The following is a 21625-nucleotide window of genomic DNA, read 5'->3' as shown; positions in this document are numbered from 1 at the left end:
TTTGCAAACAAGTAATTCAGAGAATAATTACAGCTACAGACAGACGGGTTTTCAAAAGTGGAGCTTATGCAGCTGATTTTGGGGATTACTATTTAAGAGGCTTTTCCAGTTTTCAACAAGAGACCAAATAAACTGACACAATAAAAATTCAGTACCATTGAAAACCATGACAAAGTTTGCATATGATAGGAATGGATAACCAAAACACCATGTTCTGACATTGCAATTTGCAAACCTTCTTTATTGTCCTTCTTAACTCCACGACAAAAAAGTTACTTTGAACATAAATTCTGTCTTGTCATAATGCAGGAAATAGAATGACAAAAGGTACCTATATAAAATAACTTTCCTATGCAAGTTCTTGTTATCTGTTAAAAATCTGATATAAGCAACATTACTTTGTAATTCCAAATGCAAATTATTCGCATCTGCTGCTGTTCAGGGAGCACTTCATTTTGTTAGCTGTTAGATCAGTAAGTTTCACATAAATTTCCCTTAAAAAAATTCCCATGAAGAACGTGTAAGTTCTTTCAAGAATTTCCTGCCTATGAATATGACATACAACCACTTCAAAGATGTAACCATATTATGGCTTCAGCTAAGTTATGGACTTGTTTTTCTTTTACCACCAAGGACATATTTAATATTACTTCTTCTAAAAGGTATAGAAAATAATGAATTAAGAAACCGCTGCTTCCATAAAATAGATCACTTGGTATTTCTATGCTGAGGTGCAGGTTTGTATGCTTTCACACCGCCAGATAAACAGCTCAAACTTCAGACTCCTCAGATTTTCACAAGAGCTTACACCTTCATTCAGTGCTCAGGAATGAGATTTGCTGTCCTTCAAAGGGCAAGATTCAACACACTGGGCTGAAATTCTAGTCCAGGGAAACCAAAACGCTCTGGCATCATCATCTCAAGGTAATTGCAACCATGCCCATACTAAATGCGAGTACTGCTTAGACTGTATCTATTTCTAACTCTGAGCAACTGTAAAAGTGAAGAAAAAATAATCCATGTAAAACTGAACCTCAGAAACACCATGCTCTGTCACACCAAACAAAAAGTATAATCAAATGCAAACCAGCTTTTAACGCAGTAACAGGCCACTTCAGACACATATTCAAAGCACTGCTAACTAACAGGATAGCAAAAGGATGATGAAAATGTAATTGACAGCGTAGAGTAATACAAATGTGACTGTTTCTATTCTCCCTTTCCTCAGCAGGGAGGATGGAAGAACATATTAAACTAGCAAAGCTAAAAAGATGCTAAGCCCTCTTCATGTTCATTCATGGTGTGTCTCAAGCAATACAGCGCATAAATATAACTATGATGGAACATTCCATCAAGAAATATAAAGCTATTGTATTTATCTCCTCAAGAAATATAAATCCATTTTAATTTAACTGTTGTAAGAAATAAAAATTGTATAAAAGCAAATTTCTATCAGCTGTAATTCACTGCTGTCTGGAAATGCTCCAAACCCAACAAACCAGTAGCGCTGCTAACTGGGATATGCCCATAGGTAGTACATGGTAGTAAAAATTGCTCCTTGCAGCCATAAGGAAGCGGGAGAAAAGGAGGAGAAAGGGAGAATAACCAATGTGCAGTTGCAGTAACTCAAGGATTAGGGAAATGTACAGACAATGATTTTCTGTTAAATCCAACCACAGAAATTAAGATTACATTTATGAAATGTCACCAACCTTCTGACTGTAGTCCAAGATGCACAAACTAGAACTTCTGGTACCACCACCACAACAGACTCGTCAGCAGCCAAACTGTACAGAAACCCAAATAAACTGAGTTCTCAAATGATTTTGCAACAGTACATTGCCTGAAGCTGAAAAGAAGTTGTGGCAGGCTTGGGGGACTGCTCACCATCCTATCTACAGCCTCAACCATAAAACAAACTTCTATCAACTAAGGCTAGACTGGATGATAAGAGTCAGAACTCACTAAACCTGCCCTCTTTTAGTTTACAGCCACTCCCCCTTGTGCTATCACTATACACCCTTGTGGTGATTCAGCATCAACGCAGAGTGCAAACTGAATGTGTACTTCCATGTCTCTACGAAAAAGGGGACAAAGGTTTAGAGTCAAGTACTACAGACATTTGTATTTGCAGCATACACTCTTGGGTTTACAGATAGGAGAGAAATACATACATATTTACTGTTAATATGGTGTCTCAGGCATGAATTTCTAGCTTTTATTTGTAGAGATCTGAATTTCCATATATGCTCAGTCACTTGAGACAGTGAGTCTCGTTTTCACCCATGTCATAATGGACCCTACCAGGAGCAACAATACCATGCACCTATCTGGCACAACCAACAGCCATCCAAGGACAATGATGAGTACAAGATTTGTAATTATGCTGACTTGTATAAAGGTTTATATGACAATTCCAGTTTATAATGGCAGATAAAATTGCCTTCCGTATCCTCAGTAAGTTTTAGTATCCATTTTTACAACAAAGTTAATCTACAAGGTTGAAAAAACAACCAGGTACTTTAGTTGAGAATTAACTCCCATAGAGGCAATGTTCTGCTCTGCACGGGCTGCAACACTGCTACCCACATCATCATACACCACGCTGCATGATCGTTACCGTGATCTCCATGACTCCGTAAAGTGTTAGCTGGTTCATCCAAAGAGCCATGTCCACATCACTACGTGCTCCCCCCAGATACAAGGGTTTGCTCAGACAGTGAGGTACAGAACCCCACCAAAAAGCTGGCAAGGAGAACATTTGTTGGGAAGGTCCAATGTGTAACTGATAACGCTCTGGGGACGATGCAGGCACCTTCTCAATGTACCTTCTTGTATATTCACTCCTTCCACAGCTCTCCCTGCCCTTTCTGCGTGCAAAATCTTGTAGGTGGACATGTTTTAAATCTCTCTTTTCAAGCTTTACTCTGTCTTTCAGTTATGTCTCTGTAACTATATGACAAAACAGATTCTTAATGGAACGTAAAATTTGTTTTACACAGAACTTTCAAAAACTAACTTTGTCTAATTTGGTTTACTCAAAAGGGGTAAAAATACCAACACAACCATTCCTCATCCTCTCCCCCTTTCTCATCAAACCCAAACTACATTTCCCTCTGTTTCTTCCACCTGCAAAATATATTCAGTGCTGAACAAATGATGATGACGAAGTTCTTCAAAGTTAGGGAGGGTTAAAGGTCACACCTGCTCCCAAACTGTTTTGTTTCGAAAAGCATGCATTAAAAAAACCTCTGTACACCCGGGTGAATTCCAGCAGTGTAACCAATCCCTTGCAGCTGTTGTGATGACTCTATTATATCGGTCAATAGGAAAAGTTATCCCTGAAAACTACGCCCCAAAAATTCTTTAGTTATGCTCTAAAATACAGAAATGCATGGCAAAACTGGATCTTTGCCACTTAATTAATGCTGCTGTATCTAATTTTTGAAGTATTATAGCTTCACTTAGCCAGTCTAAATAACATCACTAACCTCCAAAAAAAAGCCTAGACAAAAAAAGAAATCTTCATCAGTTTTTATGAGAAAGAAATGGTGAATTCCATTATTTTGCTGGGACAAAAGCCAAGTTAATCTATGTATTAAATTACCTCTGTACTTAGTTCTCACAAGTTTGATGGCAGAAAGTGACAATCACTGTTGTTTACGATGGGACTAGCACAACCAAGTTATTACATAAATTAAAATCGGTGATTAAAATCTAATACATACTATACACCAAACGGGGAGAAGGGAAGGGGGAAGAAAAGGACAGGGTCTATTCTACCACCATTTATTGCAAGTCTCAGCCCCTGTTCAACAGATGCTTTGCTTCATCCTGCCCTTTCATAATGGCAAGTTTAGACTGAGCATCATACAATTAGGAACTACATAAAGAAATGATAGATAGATTGGTTAAAACCCCCAGATGTTTCTCAATACAAAATGTATTTGGTTGACCAGCATCCTTCTGTGCAACATGGTGAAAAGGAGGAGTGGTGTTTTTAAAAAGTGCTTCAGTAATACCTGAAAGTTTACTGTAGAAAACAACAAAAGTAGCAGGAGGATGGATCAGGGCACCAGTTTGGACTGGACTACTACAGCTCTAATGTTCACCTCTCCAGCCTAAGTAAGCACTTAACCTCAGCATTTCTACCAATATTTTGAACAGTCAGGCAATAGAAAACATTTGTGCCTTTGTGTACATACCAACTCAAATAGGGGCAGTTCACACATACAAAAAAAATGCTGTTGCTTTATATATTTTTCAGTCTGAGAAAGATGATGACTAGTGCTCTAGCTTCCTGACACACTGTGCCACTCTGCCACATCCTGCCTTCAGGTTCTCAATGAAGCCAAAGTTTCCTTTCAGTTACAGCACTGAACGGGTTTTCTCACAAAAGTTATCAGATTGGCATGGGTGTAACAGAGAGGGGAGTTTGGTCCTAATTTCAAGAACCACAATGGAAAGGCGAGTTTTTGGAAATCGTAAGCATTATTAAATCTAGTTCTATAACCTTCATGTCACCTGGACATTACACAGCACAAAGCAACATTTCACAGACATGTTCCTCAGCGTAGGACCGTTCAAAATGAATTTACACAATAATAAAATTATGGATGGTTTACTGTTTTTGCAGTGCATTTGTTCCATTAATCTAATACATTTCAGGGGAATACAAACCTGGACAATAAAAGTATCTAGATATTTCAAGACATTCTTTTGCAGCCTTCCTTCACAAACCTCAGCTGTGAGAAGGGTATCAAATGAAGTAACCCCCTTTGCCTCACACCGCAAGGTATCAGTGCTAGCTGCTTCCTGAGTGGGTGCAAGAAACCTGGCAGATGGTAGCCATGAAACAGAAAATTAGGATGACAGGCTCTGTTTTGGAACATATTTTGAAGAGAGTTTTCTACCTCTTGTGGAGCAACCAGCATTTTAAAAAAGTATTAGCAGTCATCACTAAGCTAAAAGTTTGAAAGAGATACTAATATGATTTTGAACAGGAACATTCTTGCCTACATTGATAGTAACTTTTTTTTAAGTCAGTTTAAAAGCACAAATACATTCCAAAACATTCGTTTGTACTAACATCCAAACAATACCTTCCTAAAACATTTTAAATTCCTATTATAATTCTGGATATTGCCCTGGTTAAACATTCAATTTCTGATTCATTCCACGTCACTTAGATGCACTTAATTTCTATTTCACCTTATGCAGACATAGAGATTGGAGCTTGGATGCAGAAGGGCTTTCTTCCTTGGAGGAACCACAACGCAGTCAGACTTTGAGCTAAAATTAATGCCTGTGGGGCTACCACCCTGACATGAGGCAGCACAGACACTGCCTGGGATTGTTGTGCCCTGTTCTAAGGTGTAAGGAAACAACTAACAGCATCACAGATGAACCCATAACTGCCAGTACAGACGCTTCTCCTCCATTTCATCCCTGTGAGAGAGCAGCTCAGGGAAGCAGAAAGCTTCACTTCCAGCAGCAATATCCAGCTGATTCTGGTGCTTTGCTGCAGATGAGCCAGCTTCCAGCCTTGGCTGACAGGTAGCCTCTCCCAGCTGGAACCAGCACTGCTCTTCTTCAGACCACCACCTGCCATCAAGCAGTTTATCACGAACCCTCCCAGCTGAATGGCCTAGAAGCCTCTTAAAACAATACACACCAGTCTTCGCAGCCAGTTTTCCTACTTCACTGCAGGAACTGGTCTCAGATAAAAAAGTACTGACTGCTGATAAATGCCATCCCATAGCAAATCCAGCTGAGATCCATGCTCGGTGATGTTTGAATATGAACAGTGACAGCCAACCATAACTTCAAGGCTCCAACCCAGGTGCAAGCGTAGCACGGAAATGGTCACTGACAGAAACTTGACAGATTAGCAAAAGCCCCATTTTCCAAACAATCATTCAGCAAAAACTAACCGGTGGGGTGGCTGGTCTCCTTCATTTTGGCTGAACTGCGCAAAATTTTGAAAATAAATGTATAGCTTACAGCTATTTATCATAAAGTAGTTGTCACAGGGCTGTAAATGATCACCAATAGTGCCGCAGATAACACGGCAGCAGAAGCAATCATGACAACTACTCCAGCAGAATGGGATCCAGAATAAACTAAAATTGTAGACGTTGCAGTAGATCTGTAACACCTTCAGTTTCTGGCAGTACGGAGAAACACTGATTGTCTCACATGCTCTTAACTCTACTCTCCTCATGCAGGTATTCACAAAAGCGATGTATTATTCCTCTTGAGACACATAACATCAAATCCATTTAAAAAATAGCCTATTTGTGATATAGTACGCTCTTTAGGACACAAACTATATGTTCCTTTTAAAGTACCTTGTATACCACAGGTGCCTAAACACAGCAATACCAAAAAATTAATCATTAAAAAGCCAATAGCAGAAAAACTAATTTTACACTCTTGCCTTTCACTTAAAGATTCACTTGAGTCAAAAGATGTTAAGTTACAATAAATAGCTGTACTTACTGGGAAAAAAAAAAAAATCAGTATAAAGACTCCCCTGTCCAAGGATTACGAGGTGTTTAACCTCAATGCTTTACTTTGCCAGAGGGAAGCTATTCCCTTTGTTGGTAGATCTGGTTACAAGAAGTGATAAAACATACCTTTTTGTCATTATTACACTCAAGGGTAAGCTAAATCCCTGCAGGATAGAATGAGATACGCATCATACTGTACACCTTCCATTAGAACATACAATACAAACTAAATCTCTGCAGAGAATGAAAATCCTCGTGTTTTCAGAATGCCACTGACCCCTGAGAACAATCTGAATTACTCTTAAATATCAAGCTAGCTTTTGCTGCTGTATCAGACATAAGAACTACGTGCTTCATAAATTTAACAATCACTACAATTACTCAGACAACAAATCCAACAGATTGCCCAAAAAATTTTTACAAGCCTCCCAGTTTATTTTTTTGCTATGATGTGTAGAATTTTCCTTGATTCTAATCACAAACTCTCTCTAGAAGTTTTTTAAACATATAGCGTTTATTGTATTTGTCTGAACTTGCCTTTACTTATTTACATCTATAAAGGAAGAAAAGGACAACCCACAGCAGAAGGACGTTGTAAAGATGACAGAGAATTCAGTTTTCTGGTAAGGTGCTTTTTTTTAACGCTTTATTGAAAGCAAGAAAAATGCAAAGAATCATCATCATCATCTTCTCTCCCACATAAAATGTCAAGGAACAACCCAAAATAATTTTATTTTTTAATCTCTAGATCATGAGGGAGAGATGATCTGCAGCTAACTGCTATTTCACCCCATTAAAAAGCGTGAAATCTCAATGTTGCAGCTCTGCTTAACCCTCTATTTACGAACTATTTCTGCTAAGACTATTCTTATGCATAAAATTAAGAAAAATTAAAATCCTTGCAGTAGTGACACCAAAAGTCAATATGCTATTTGAAAACGGTATTAGAGATGTTGATTCACATTTTTATAGCTGAGATACCAAGCTTCATAAAGGTTCTTGTCTGCTCTTCTTGTATGCTTACCTACCTCTTCAGTTGCAACTGAGGATCTGCTTTATGTTCACAGCAAGTATGAGCAAATAACATTACCTTTCTGCAAGGAAAGCAATTGTAAGGAAGGTGTTAACAATACTAAAACAATTGTCTGAGTGATCCTTGCTCTAATTCCAATTTAGCATAAAAGTGTATGCTTTCCCTACCTACAGCATGCACACTGGGTAAAACCAGATTCTTTGAACATCAGTGGCAAACCCTGTATACTTAACTAAGCCAAGGTTTTGCTCACTTTTTCTGCTATGAAATCAACATTAAACTTTATTAACCTACTCTGAAAAGGTAACAGGTAGCTTTGACATCTTCCAGTCAGAAACTTCTGGCTCACGCCAAAATACAACAGGAAAATATGTTTCCATCAAGTCAACAGAGATGGGAAAAGGTCAATGCAATCATATTGACATCCTATACATATGTATTTTCATTTGGAAGTTTTTTTGGTAAGTTTAGTATCCCTATGATTCATTATATGTTAAAATTAAAATTTCCATAAATTTATAGCATATAGATGACTCGAAATTGAAATGCTCCTACAAATATCTACAAGGTTTGGTCGGCCCCCCTCCTTTTCCTTGCTGCTGCATACGGATGGTATACATGCAGCAGCCCAGCATTTGCTTACAAAGCTTTCAGTTTAAGGTTCCTTAGAAACTCATTTTTGCTATACTGACTTCTAATGCCTTCCCTCTTTCATCTTCAACAACTGACTAAATATTATCAACTGCTGGGAAAGCTGGCTCTTTTCCTTAATAGCATCTACCTGGTTCACTTGTCTTCAACAGGAAGCAAATGATCTTCTCTGTAGGAAAATCTGACAGTGTATGAAGAAGCCAAGTAATACACATCCTAAAAATATTTTTCTTCTATTCTTCTTTCCCTAAACTTTTCTCTAATGAGTGTGGCCACTTTTAAACACAGCTCTCAAACTGTCAATAAGAAAATTGCCAAACGTAGTTAAACTGGATTGTCTCAGCTTTAAATGGCAAAGTTTATACATAATTTAAAGTATATTCTTCTTCAAAAGGTTTAATTGAAGCTATATATATATTCCTTTAACTTCTGAAGCACTAAGGGCAGGACACATCTAGTACTGCTTGGCAAGCGAAAAGTTCTGAACTATTCAAGACAATAAAAAAGGCTTAGTAAAATACCACCATGAATCATTATTTGAAAACAAGCCAACAGCTAATTTGGAGCAGACTAATATTATTTCAAGATCCTTCACAAGTCTAAAACCATTAGTCTTTTTTCTTTTCTCAGTAATTACAGTGAAATTAATAGATATGTTCTGGGATTTAAATGATGACTAGAGCAGTTTTCAGCATTTTTACTGGCAAAAAAAAAATCCTTCCTTAGAAATACTTTATTTCAAAGCTGGTTTTATTACACTTCCCAGTTGAACGGAGCAACGCAAGGTCATGGTCACATCTTGTATTTCTCTAACAGACAGGAAATTAACATGACCCAAGAAATCACAACACACACCCAAGAAAAACTCCATCCCATGGTACCAAAGAGAATGAAAGAGCTGTAGAAGACCACCTATTTTTATCAAGGTATTTCTCCACAAAGGCTGAAATCCATGTTGCTACAGGCATTAATGACTGATATTAAGCATATGTAAGTTTGACTCTGGTGCACGGAGACTTCAGACTGTCATATATCACGCTTCTACTGGTACACGCTTCAGTCTTCCTTCCTGTGCAGATGCAAGAATTTGTGAATGTAAGTCATCAGGGCGTTCAGTTCTGTTCTTAGAAAACTTCCTTTGACCAAAGAGCGTTTTTGAAGATAGACTACAAGCCCTTACAATTTCTCCAAATTATTAGACTGACTATGGGGACAAACACTAGTTTTCAGCTTTCCACACAGTTCATCTCTTACAGCAAATGAAAATACTGTAACTTTAGCAATTGTCCTAAATTTAGTGAACTATTTCATTTCAAACATACATTTTAGCGTTGAGCTGCTCTTCCAAAGTCTGTGAATGTAGTCACTTAGAAAGTCGTAATTTTTAAATTATATAAAATAAGTGTATATTCAACACAACTAAAAAATTTAAAAGAATTTACTATGTAATCTTACAAAGAAGGCTCTTTAGCTTTGCTGACACAGACGAAAACTGGACATATATAACACGACATCACTTTCTGTACCTCCTGAGATTAAATGTTTTGTCTGCTCAGTCAGAAGCAATGAAAAAAAGGGAATATTTACTGTAGATTTAAAGGTTCTAGATATTGTAGCTGAGACCCAAAGGAAGCACTGCAAGATTAAACAGACTATAAAACAGATGTAATATCATCAAAACTGTTACAGCTACAGAGACAATTATGGCAACTTACAATGATCTTTCCAAAGTTGATGTTCCCCCTTCTGCATGTGTCCTGTCCCGTGTCCCTGTGTTCCTCCCCCCCCTCCATCATAAAGCAGACTGAAAACTTTTAAGAAGTAGGAATATCCAAATCTTTCAAATCCCATCTGTTAAAGAGTGCTGAAAATCAGGTCATTGGCTACATTTAGTTTAGACTTTTGCTCTTTGTTGTCTAGTGTTGTCTTGTTTCACGTTTGAACCTTATCACAACCTACTATTAAATTAAAAGTGGATGAGAAAAACTATACACAGTCAAAGCATTCCAACAAGCTGCTGTAGTTTCGGCTGTTCTGCCATGTGGTATTTTTTTTCTAAATGTGTGTATGTAAATACTCCATTTTAAAAGCCATCTCAAAAATCACGCTGATCAGTCCTTTTCAAGAATGAACACAGCCGATGCTGGTTTTCCAGTCAATTTAGTACAAAAGAATGGACCCGTGTTTTTTACCATCTCACTCACATCATCAGCTTCATGTCTTCTGAAGATTGCAGTTCAAAGGCCCAGCAGAATCCTAGTGAAGTACTAGTTCTTCTGTTGTTCAAGCAAAACTGAGGGATACAGGGCATGGGAAATTCATCTTCAAGCACACACAGAACCTGGAGTTTGTAAGTGGCAGAGACTAAAGCTCAAAATACTGCCAGGTACTCAGCTGCACTCACACCAGAGCAGGAACCATCAAAATCCTTTTTTGCTATTGCAGAAATGCTTGCTTCAAATCAATCTGAAGTCTAGACAAATACAAATGCTTAATTAGTACAATTAAAAGCCTACCCTCGGACTACCTAATCAATGAGATGGTTTTTTAAGTGCATTTCATTTTTTTTTTCCAGGCACATTATTTTTAATTTGTTCAGCCACTGAGTTATAAATGGCATTTTAAATTGTATTCTGGTGTCTGTGTATCAGCCCTTTGCTTTCAGCTCTATGCAAGACTAATAGAAATTGCAGCACGCTGTTTGCATGGCCAACAATGCACAATAATTATCATGGGAAGAGTAAATGAATTAATAAAACCTGAATAAACCTCCTAAGGTATCACACTAGGGGATAATGTAAGACTAGAAGTAAAAATGAACAAAATGAGCAAAAAATGAGAGAGTGCAGCTCAAATTACTGACTGCCATGAAAAATTATTTCAGAGAAAGAAGAACAACCAGTTTATTTGTTCAGTTGCAGGGAGAGCTCTTCTTCCACACGTGCACAACAGAGAATCCCACATTTGGACTCGGATTCAGAAGGATCCACGAGGCTGCTGTGCACTCCCTTTCCTTTCTTCAACTACATTAAAATCCCCAAGTATGCCACTGGGCTCTTAATGCTGCGACATGAAAGGGAGCATCTAGTTTATGGTTCCCATGTGCCTGCAGCCTCTTCATTCTAGAAAACCACTGGATAAAGAATTCTTATTTTAGTATGGAATAAATGGCTTAAATAAGAACAGAGCCTGAATTTGTATTGTTTCCATACAAATGACCAACACAGCGGAACTCCTGGTCTACAGCACGAATTAAGATATTTGCAACATCCTGAACACTGAATGAAATTATGGTAACAGCTTTTGCACTGATAAAAAGTTTCAGAAACAACCTTTAAAAATCTGACCTAAACAATTTTTTTTTTTTGAAGATATCTATTTTTACTCTTACAGGGGGAGTAAGTATCTTTTGTTAATCTATAACACAGTATATGCATATGTATTTTGTACAAAATAGATTAGGACACATTTCATACAAAAAGTGAAAACAAAGGTATCTTTTAATGCATCAAATACAGCAGAAGCCAGTAATTTTCAAAATGGCAAATATTTACATAGGTGGAAAACACCATGTTTAAAAAGTTCATTTAAGAAATCTTGTGAACAGTTAATATTGCTGAAATTAGAATATTTGAAAATATTGTACACACATATATATGTATAATGAGCTCTGTAAGCTATGCAGAATGTACTAGATAACAATTATCCTTTCCCTGGAATCAAGCAGGGAACTGTTTCATAACAACGTCTTGTTATTAAGATTGGTATTTGGCAAACATCCCCTTGCTTTTTGAAAAAACAAGAGCTTTTTATTTCTTCTGGTTCCAATCTTTATGCCAAGTAACTAGAAGGAAAACAGAAAATGGGTAAGAGGCAGCTATAATGTTCTATCCTCACTTAACACCTTTTTCATTTTTATATATCTCTTTTCTAAAGTACTAATTAAAGTGTAAGTATTCAAGTATGTCTGCAATACTGTTTAAACTGCACCGCACTCTGAGATACAGCAGAACTCAGAATCCCAGAACTGTTACATAAATCTGCAATGCCAAAACAGTTCAAAAGAAGGCTTAAATCTAACTGAAAGGAAGACGTACAATAAGTCTGAAGATAGTAATGCTTTACCAGTTCCTTGGCTCTGAAGTACTATGGTTTTTGCCTTGCTTAGAACATGAATTGGTCTAGCAAGCGAAAACTTTGAATCCAGCAATTCAAACTAACTAAGATCTGGGAGCTAAAACCTTCAAACTAGGCTGGTGGGGGATGAGGAGAGATTTCCATATATCCCAAAGTCTTAAATCTTAGCCAAACCACTGATTCTGTGAGGCTTTCAACCGATTGTATTTTCATGTTCTAGCTTGAGATGACTGCATGATCACAGATATATGATCCCATATGTCCTTTTATCCTGTCTTTTTTTACCAGAGAGAATTCAGATGCTTTTCAGGACAAGTCCTCTTTACTTACCTGCTTTAGCCAAAAGCATTAATAGTATAGTCTTGACATGTAAATAATGGTAGGTGATACAGAACAGGTCTATGCTGAGCAAAGAGTACTCGTATGTATTTATTGGTTTGATATTGCAGAAGTGCAAGCACTACACAGACTGGCAGTTTGCAGCAGTTTCTTCATCAGCAGTACCATCAGTTCTTCCACAGCTCCCTGACCTCTTCTCCCCTACCTTTTGTCTCCCAGTCCATAGACCTAAGTTTTCTAAACTGTATCACCAAAGAGAGATTCCAAAAGAGTTGGCATGAAGATTAGGAAAGATACAGGTAGCTTTGAACTGCTGTTTTCGAATTAAAAAGTTCACACCCAAGTCTGAGAGAAGCAATTCAATTTAGTACCAGAGACAACAGCCATACACAGCACTGTTACCCTGTACTTTCCTCAACCCTGAGATGAATTACTGAGCGATCTCTGCACGTTCTCCTCTTCTGGTCCTATTTTATATGCATACATTCCTGTATAGATAATAGATTTTGAAAAATACCAGAAACAATTTTAAGAGCTTTCTGGTTTTCCATTTCTTTACTACAATGTTTAGTTCTGCTAGAATATGCAACCTTCATTACTTATTTTATTGTCCTTTCATCCCACTAAACATGCTGCTACACTGCACAGTTTTACTCTTCCCTAGTGACTCCTAACTCCGTGCTTCCAGCTGTCAAGCATCAGTCTTCACAGTACTTCCACTTCTTCAGATTAACAGCCCTACTTGGTTCCTTTTCCTCACTTCTACTGCCTACTCACTGAAGGCTGCTGATGATTACAGAAACAGATGGTAGCAAAGCAGGGGCAGTAACTACCCACCTTCCCAGTGGCTCCAAGCCCCACAGTTTTCTTAAGATACCTAAGTGCTTTCAGTCTAAAAAGGTTACTTCAACATGAGCCCTCCAAAGGGGCAGGGTGGGGGAAAAAAAAAAATAATCTTCCAACAGTACCTGAAAAGAAGAGCTACCCATACCACACTCCAAACAGGGAAGTTTAGAAACTGCTTGTCAGAATGCAAATCAAGCTCCTGGCCAATCGCATTCTGATATGGAGAGGCAGCTGGAATTTCCCAGCCAGTGTCTGTGCGGTCAAGATATTATGCTCACTGAAAAAAGGTGTGAACATGTTTAAATTAATTACATCTTAAATATGTCCACATAATAACATAAAAAACTTTGCTCAACATCTTCCAACCTCAGAAAATATTTAAAAATCATCAGAACCATTACGACCAACAGTTGACCTATTTTACCTACCTTTACAAATGAATTTTTTGCCAATCACGTTGTAAACCACCAACTACTAGAAGTATTTTCTTTTACGCTACAAGCCTTTTTCATCAATCTAAAAAATTACCAGTTGCCCAGACATTGAAGTTATGCAGTATAGATTGCATTTCTGTGTAATTTAGTTTAAACTTCAAAGCTGAATACACTACAAAATTCCAGATCCAGCCAGCTTTAAGAGCACAGGACAAGTGTGGTACTATTTCAATCTGTCTTCTTTATACACTCCAATTTGCAATGATATACCAGAGCCACATTCCTTTAATGTTAGGTCACTGACAAATGTTAAGCCTTGGGCTTCAAAACCTGAGAAAACCTGTCAGGCTGAAACAATTGGTTACCTGCCCAGAGCTGTAAGCATCAGCGACACAGTTTGTGAGCAGTGTTCATCCTCCTCTATCTAATCACACGTTCCCCCCCCCCCCCCCCCCCCCAAACTTGAAACTATAACAATATCTGAATGCAATTTTTAAAAATATTAAGAATCAAAATGAAAGGCAGTTTGACTACACACTGAATTTAATTAACGTATTGGATGAGAACCTGCATTCTAAATAACCCTATTAAAATATGCATGTTATAAAACTGGACGATTTCCAGTTAGCCTTGTAAGAAAAATATCTAGAGAAGAATCTGTGGTGCAGATCACAGGCTCAAAATATAATAAAATAAGTGTGGAACAGAGATCATGTAAAAATATCACATACCTAAGTGTTACTCTTCTGTGTACAGAAAATTATCTGAGCATGTAAAAAGTGAATAGACATGTATCACCTATTCTCTTTAGCACTGCAAAGTAACTACCAACGAGACAGTTTGCTTCTTCCTGAGCATGTATCCATTCAGCTGCAAGGTCACATCCAGTTGCTCCCTGGTTTTACCATCTATATACTATAACATTTAGACACACCTGGCAGAACATTCAGAGAGAAGAGAATTATTTGGTTCCATGCTAATAACACAATTAATACAGTCAGATAGATGCACTGTCCATTAATGCAGCCATGGACAGTTTAAGGACTTAAAATGCATACAAGAAGCCCAGCTTCCCCAACACAGCATGGGACCCGAGTCCTATTTACCACGTGTTTAGAGCTAAAAGAGCAGGTAACAGCAAACAGAAGCTAGCTGGCTTTTAGAAGATGGATTCATTTAATTTGCTGACCTGTGAGGCATAGTGCAAGTATCTTTTGTGCTGAGAAAATTCAGTTGCCTTATCGAGGAAGTTCAGAAATGAAACAGTAACCACTTGACACATATGTAAAGCATGCTGACACATACAGTTGGAGTTAATAAGCACAGGTGCTTTAAAGGTCACATTGTATCCTTATTTTGACTGCTAACAGCAAGACAAACATTTACCATAAATCATTATTTACAATTGACCTACATTTATGTACAAGTGTACACCATGGTGAGGAAGCACAAGACCAAAAAAAGCATCTTGGCTCAAGATACCAATCAGAGCAGTTCAAACAAAGTCTTCGTATTTGTGAAGTGCTATGGAAAACATTATTTTACTATATCTGGAAGAGCTTTTCACTGTTCTTTTTTCTAGACTAAGAACAGAAACACAGATTATGGATCACATTTTTTCCCTTTGTCAAGACTATGGATTACAGATGAAGTCCAACAGTACTGCTGCGCAGGGAGAAAAACTGTAAGATTTGTGCACCCATTTTGACCCATTTACAGGCCGGTCAGCCTCACCTCCATCCCGGGAAAGGTGATGGAGCAGCTTATCCTGGAGGCCATCATGAAGCAAGTGGAAGAAAAGAAGGTTATCAGGAGTAGTCAGCATGGATTCACCAAGGGGAAATCATGCCTGACCAATCCGATAGCTTTCTACGATGACATGACTGGCTGGGTAGACGAAGGGAGAGCCGTGGATGTTGTCTACCTGGACTTCAGCAAGGCTTTCGACACAGTCTCCCATGATATCCTCCTAGGGAAGCTGAGAAAGTGTGGGCTGGATGAGTGGTCGGTGAAGTGGATAGAGAACTGGCTGAATGGCAGAACTCAGAGGGTTGTCATCAGCGGTGCTGAGTCTAGTTGGAGGCTGGTAACTAGTGGTGTCCCCCAGGGGTCAGTACTGGGCCCAGTCTTGTTTAACTTCTTCATCAACAACCTGGATGAAGAGTTAGAATGTACCCTCAGCAAGTTTGCTGATGACACCAAACTGGGAGGTGTGGTAGACACACTAGAAGGCTGTGCTGCCATTCAGCGTGACCTGGATAGGCTGGAGAGCTGGGCAGAGAGGAACCTGATGAGGTTCAACAAAGGCAAATGCAGGGTCCTCCACCTGGGGAGGAACAACCCCATGCACCAGTACAGGCTTGGGACGGACCTGCTGGAGTGCAGCTCTGCAGAGAGGGACCTGGGTGTCCTGGTGGACGACGGGTTAACCATGAGCCAGCAGTGTGCCCTGGCTGCCAAGAAAGCCAATGGAATCCTGGAGTGCATCAAGAAGAGTGTGGCCAGCAGGACGAGGGAGGTTCTCCTTCCCCTCTACACTGCCCTGGTGAGGCCCCATCTGGAGTACTCTGTCCAGTTCTGGGCTCCCCAGTTCAAGAAAGATGAAGAGCTACTGGAGAGAGTCCAGCGGAGGGCTACAAGGATGATGAGGGGACTGGAACATCTCACCTACGAGGAGAGGCTGAGGGAACTGGGCTTGTTCAGCCTGAAGAAGAGAAGGCTGCGAGGGGACCTAATAAATGCTTATAAATATCTGAAGGGTGGGTGTCAGGAGGATGGGGCCAAGCTCTTTTCAGTGGTGCCCAGTGACAGGACAAGGGGCAATGGGCACAAACTGAGGCACAGGAAGTTCCAGCTGAACATGAGGAAGAACTTCACTCTGAGGGTGATGGAGCACTGGAACAGGCTGCCCAGGGAGGTTGTAGAGTCTCCTTCTCTGGAGATATTCAAGACCCGCCTGGACAAGGTCCTGTGCAGCCTGCTGTAGGTGACCCTGCTTCAGCAGGAGGGTTGGACTAGATGACCCACAGATGTCCCTTCCAACCCCTACTATTCTGTGATTCTGTGACAGTTTGAGAAGTACGACTGACTGATTCTGTAATGGCTCAACCTCCTGCATGCCTTTGCATACAAAATCATATAAAAGTTTTCATCTTTACTTAACATTTAAATAGAGTATGTGGTGGAAAAAACATGTCTGATTGTAAGCAGCTCCAACAACTACGATTTTTTCCACTTATAAGAGAAGTAACTGGCAGGGGAAAGCTGATTTGCAGTTTGTATTATTATCCTTATTTTCATCTGCTTTCACCTTAAGGAATAAAAGCTTTATTCACTTTGACTTTTTCCACATTACATACTTGTCCCAGTCTGATCTTCTGAGTTTAAAATTAGTTCATGCATTTCATCAAGACAAAATCATTACAACTGACTGAGAAATACTTGTAGCTCCAAGTTTTCAAGCAAGGATGCAGATGTTGGACGGCAGGGAAAAGGGTAGCTTTTATTATCCCAGTGAAAGTTCATCCAGGTTGCCTCCATTGCAACCCAGAAAAAAAAAACCACCTTGCATAAAAGCTTAGTATTGTCTTACTGCAAAAGCAAATTTGATTTTCAGAAATTGCCTCTTGGACTGACTGATTTTGCCCAGGACCAGCAGGTTGCAGAAGATTTTCCTTGTGATTGTTGCTCCTTGTAGCTGGGACTACTGCCACTGGAACACCAAAGCTAACAGATACAAAGAGGCAAGTTCAGATGAAGTGGAGGATAAACAGGATTAAAACCTGGAACAATCCAAAATTTCTGAATCCAAGCACAACTCTGAAGTTTAGCAGAAACATACACTCAGAAGACATGGGGACAACTCACTGAACCAGCTGACCTGACAAAGAAAAGCCACTTATGACTAGAATTGTTGAAAGTATTTTTCAACGCATCTTTTTCAGGAAATACAGGTTTTGATTAGACTATTCAGACATACCATTTTTTTCAGTGTTTTCTTAGCTATCTCTGAATTGGTTTGTTTCACACAATATAGGCGTACACTGTGTCTTCTAAAAGAGTTAATGAACTTCCAAACAATCCCCAAGAAAAAACAGCCCTTCCCCCTCCCTCCCCTCCTCTGAAAGAACTAATTCACTTCGGGAATATTCACGTAGCACAGCAAAACTAGTTTCCAGACTTGGTTTCTTCTGAAAGAAAAAAAGTTGGTAATGCATCAGATTAACTTGTAAAAACACCAGGGAAGAAATGTGGTTCATCTTTCTTTTCGATCTTCTGCTTTTGTAAGAAAATGAAACAGTTATGAAAAAGGTTACCCATACTGAGAACTAACAAGCAATACAATCTTCTTACCTTATCCTGGCTATATGTTGCTGCACAGGCTGATGCTGAAAATGTTCAGGCCACTGATGGTGAAGGCAGAAGGATGGGGAGGGCTGAAGACAGCAGGCAGGCTGATAAATGGGGGTGTGTTTTTGGCAAATAGATGCTGAATACTCAGTATGTGGCTGCATGCAGCACGAAGTCATAGGAGATGGTGCTGAGCTGCCAACCACTGAATGACATTCTTGCTTGCTATTATGGCTACTTAAAGAATGATGGTATGGACAAGGGTGGCAGCATTGTGACAACATCTGCTGAGTTCTTTGGTTGTCTAAAGGCAGAAAGGATGGTTTGATTGTACCATTAAGTTGCAGGCAGCCATTTGGACTCGCTTTTGTTCTTGGTGTTTCCTTAGATGGGAGTTGTTGTACTGCGACGTCTCCGTCACTAGCTGCAATGATACCTGGACCAGTAGCATTTGACAAGATGCTGCCATTGCTCAGAACCACAGAGTCACTAACATTGCTCATAGCCATGCTCCAAGTTCTTGATGGATACGCAATGCTCCTGAAGAAACAAATAAAGCAAAGTTTACAGATCTGCAGTGTTTTCAGATGCTCAGAAATAACTTTAGATTAAAATGAGCAAAGCTCCTCTCTCATCTTTAACAACACAGGAAAATGGAAAGAAGTCAACACACATGCTGTCAGGAATGTTTTGAAGGACTTTCACTTGTTCAACAAAAAGCTAAGAGTGAAGTTACATAAATGCTCAGTGATTAAACCAAAATTTAAGTCAAATGAATAGGTATTTGACAGTCTCTGCATCACAGCTAACAAGTAATGGTCGAGATGCATGGGAACAACATCATTTTGCACAAGACTAAGTAACCTGTTTTCATAAATAGTGACTGTTCTGGTATAAACTGTGTAACCATCCACACCATGCACTGCAATTGCTTGTGTGCTTTGAAAGCCAGCAGAAGACAGGACCACACAGTAGAGAATGTTTAATCATCACTAATGTGCTGGTTTCAGTAACTTCCTTTCCTATCTCCAGCTTCTACTGAAAACAAGGCATATTTGTATTTTTGAAGAAATTAATTTAAAATGCCATATTTAAATAAATCAAGCTACGTCAGCAGACATCTGTCAAAATTTTTGGATGGTAGACTAGGTCTTTAGCAGAAGCTCAGAATGAACCATTACGAATACTAAAAAGATACCCTAGAGGTATTCAAAAGACACATAGATGTGGTGCCTAGCGACATGGTTTAGTGGTGGACTTAGCAGCATTAGGTTAACAGTTGGACTTGATCTTAAAGGTCTTTTCCAACCTGAATGATTCTATGATTTTATTACAATAGAATACAATCACGTGCTTTTCCCAAGCTTAAAAAAAAATATAATCCCAGGATTCAATTACTGCCAATTGAGAAGCTCTCGCTTCCGAGTGACACGTATTCTAAAGGCAGTTAAGAAATGCACTGTGCTGTGAATAAAGGATATTAAAGATTTTCTTCTAAAGTTCTTCTTGGTTTTTTTCAAGCAAAACGTAAATAAGTGAAAACTATTAACACTGGAATGGTGACTGAAGAGTTTGACTCAAAATCAAAACTTGTATGAGGTGCTCGCAGCAGCCAGTCTCCCCCATGTTAACAGAATAGTGTTTTAATAAGCTTTGAAAATAAGTTGGAGATTATTATTTTGATAAATAACACAAAAGGTCAAACATCACACTTAGATAAGAATTTGTTTCCCAAGTTACATGGGGAGGAGGGAGGAGGAGACAGGAGGAGGAGGAAGAAAGAACCCATTATGTACTATTTAGAAGAATAAATCAACACTTGCTTAAAAACCAGAATCAGTTAATTACAACTGCTTTGCCTAACTTCATATTACCTTTTTGATACTGAACTTAATCAACAACATTCCAAGTCCGAATTGCAGGGCTTGCATTACAGACACTGAACTTCACAGAAAGACACAACATACAGATTAAGACAGATAAGTGAGGAAATTTCTAACCCGTTTTCTTCCCCTATACCTCTGCTGAGTGCTCAGAGAGCTAAGCCTGCCCAGCCAGCTGAGCTATTTAATTGCCTGAATGCTAATTCTGAGCAGAAAGTGCTTTGCAGAGTGGAATGCTACCCCCGACAGCCCCCCCGTGCAGCACCTCCCCTAGACATAGCTAAATCCTTTACTTCTGAAACGAAAATTAATCCTCTGCTATTTGTTCTAGATCATGTGCAGAGCCAGATGCCCTGGGAAATCACTTTCATTTAGATAACCGCTCAACAGAATACGCTGCTCAACAAGCATATTTTTTCCAGCCTCCAATTCCACACATTCCTGGCAGCACCCCCTCCCCTGGCCCAGGCAAGTCAAGCCATGGAGGACTCTGCTGAGCACAGAGAGTAAATTCAAGTGGGTGGCTAAACTTGGTTTCAGTCTGAAGAGACCTGTTAGTTACGTGAAATGCTGCTGGGTTTGAACGGTCCGGTTTTCTCTCGCACCGTTGGCAACTTCAAAGCCTGCTGAAGCGGACAGAGAGCTGGACATCAAGGCAGAGGAAGCTCCTCTCCAGTTGCCTGGCAGCATTTTAGGAATTTCTGACTGCTTATTTTCATATTCACTCCTATAAGAGATGAGCTGCATGGTGATGTTGCTACACCTCTGTTTCTAACTTAGTCTGATACATCCATATCGCTTGAGACTGCTGTAGACTGATCGAAGTTACAGTTCCACAGGCTACCACCATAATTGAAAACGAGGTATGGAGATGCTGCAGATATCTAGCCCTTTAAGAAGACAGATGCACCATCCTTTTGCTTTAAACCCAGTGTGTGCAGCAATTGAGATAACACGACGCAGTTTTCAGTAGCTGTTTCAAATCACTTTCTAAAGGAAACCACGCGTTTACGCGCCAGGCAGACATATGCCAGAGATGCACGCTAACTTGCACCTGCAGAAGCTGGGCAATCCCAGCACAGACACACAGGCTTGGGACCTTCTGTGCCCCTCGTGAACACCAACACAGGAATTACAACTTCTGTTCCAGACAGTCCAGCAGCTTCCATTTAATATGATCAAGGATAAAATACTTTATTTTCAACAGATGTAACATCTACCTACATGACTTTGTGTTTAAACACAATCTTCAGAATAACTCTTTAGAAACTAGTAAATTCAAAGAAAAGCCAAAGATCATCATCATCAGTACCACAACACATAATTCTGCCTTTGTTCTCCTTTCGAACAGGTTATTCATGAAATATCTCAAGCTATAAAAATTCTAACAGAGCAAGCTGATTTTCTTTCTTTCTTTCTTCCTAAGCCTTGAGAAACTAT

At 39.2% G+C, this 21625-nt stretch overlaps 1 protein-coding gene across 6 annotated transcripts in view; it reads right to left on the bottom strand.

Annotated features, from left to right (window-relative positions):
* DISP1 (dispatched RND transporter family member 1) overlaps positions 1-21625 on the bottom strand; it is a 92116-nt gene that overhangs the window by 16829 nt on the left and 53662 nt on the right. For all 6 annotated transcript variants that reach the window (XM_075413050.1, XM_075413052.1, XM_075413053.1 and 3 more), the window contains one exon: positions 18306-18842. In XM_075413050.1, the coding sequence (XP_075269165.1) occupies positions 18306-18842 (537 nt within the window). The remainder of the gene's footprint in view (positions 1-18305; positions 18843-21625) is intronic.

Source organism: Opisthocomus hoazin, chromosome 2, assembly GCF_030867145.1.
Source record: "Opisthocomus hoazin isolate bOpiHoa1 chromosome 2, bOpiHoa1.hap1, whole genome shotgun sequence".
NCBI lineage: Eukaryota > Metazoa > Chordata > Aves > Opisthocomiformes > Opisthocomidae > Opisthocomus > Opisthocomus hoazin.
Note: the sequence above shows the minus strand (reverse complement) of the source record. Positions and strands in the feature narration are given on the sequence as shown.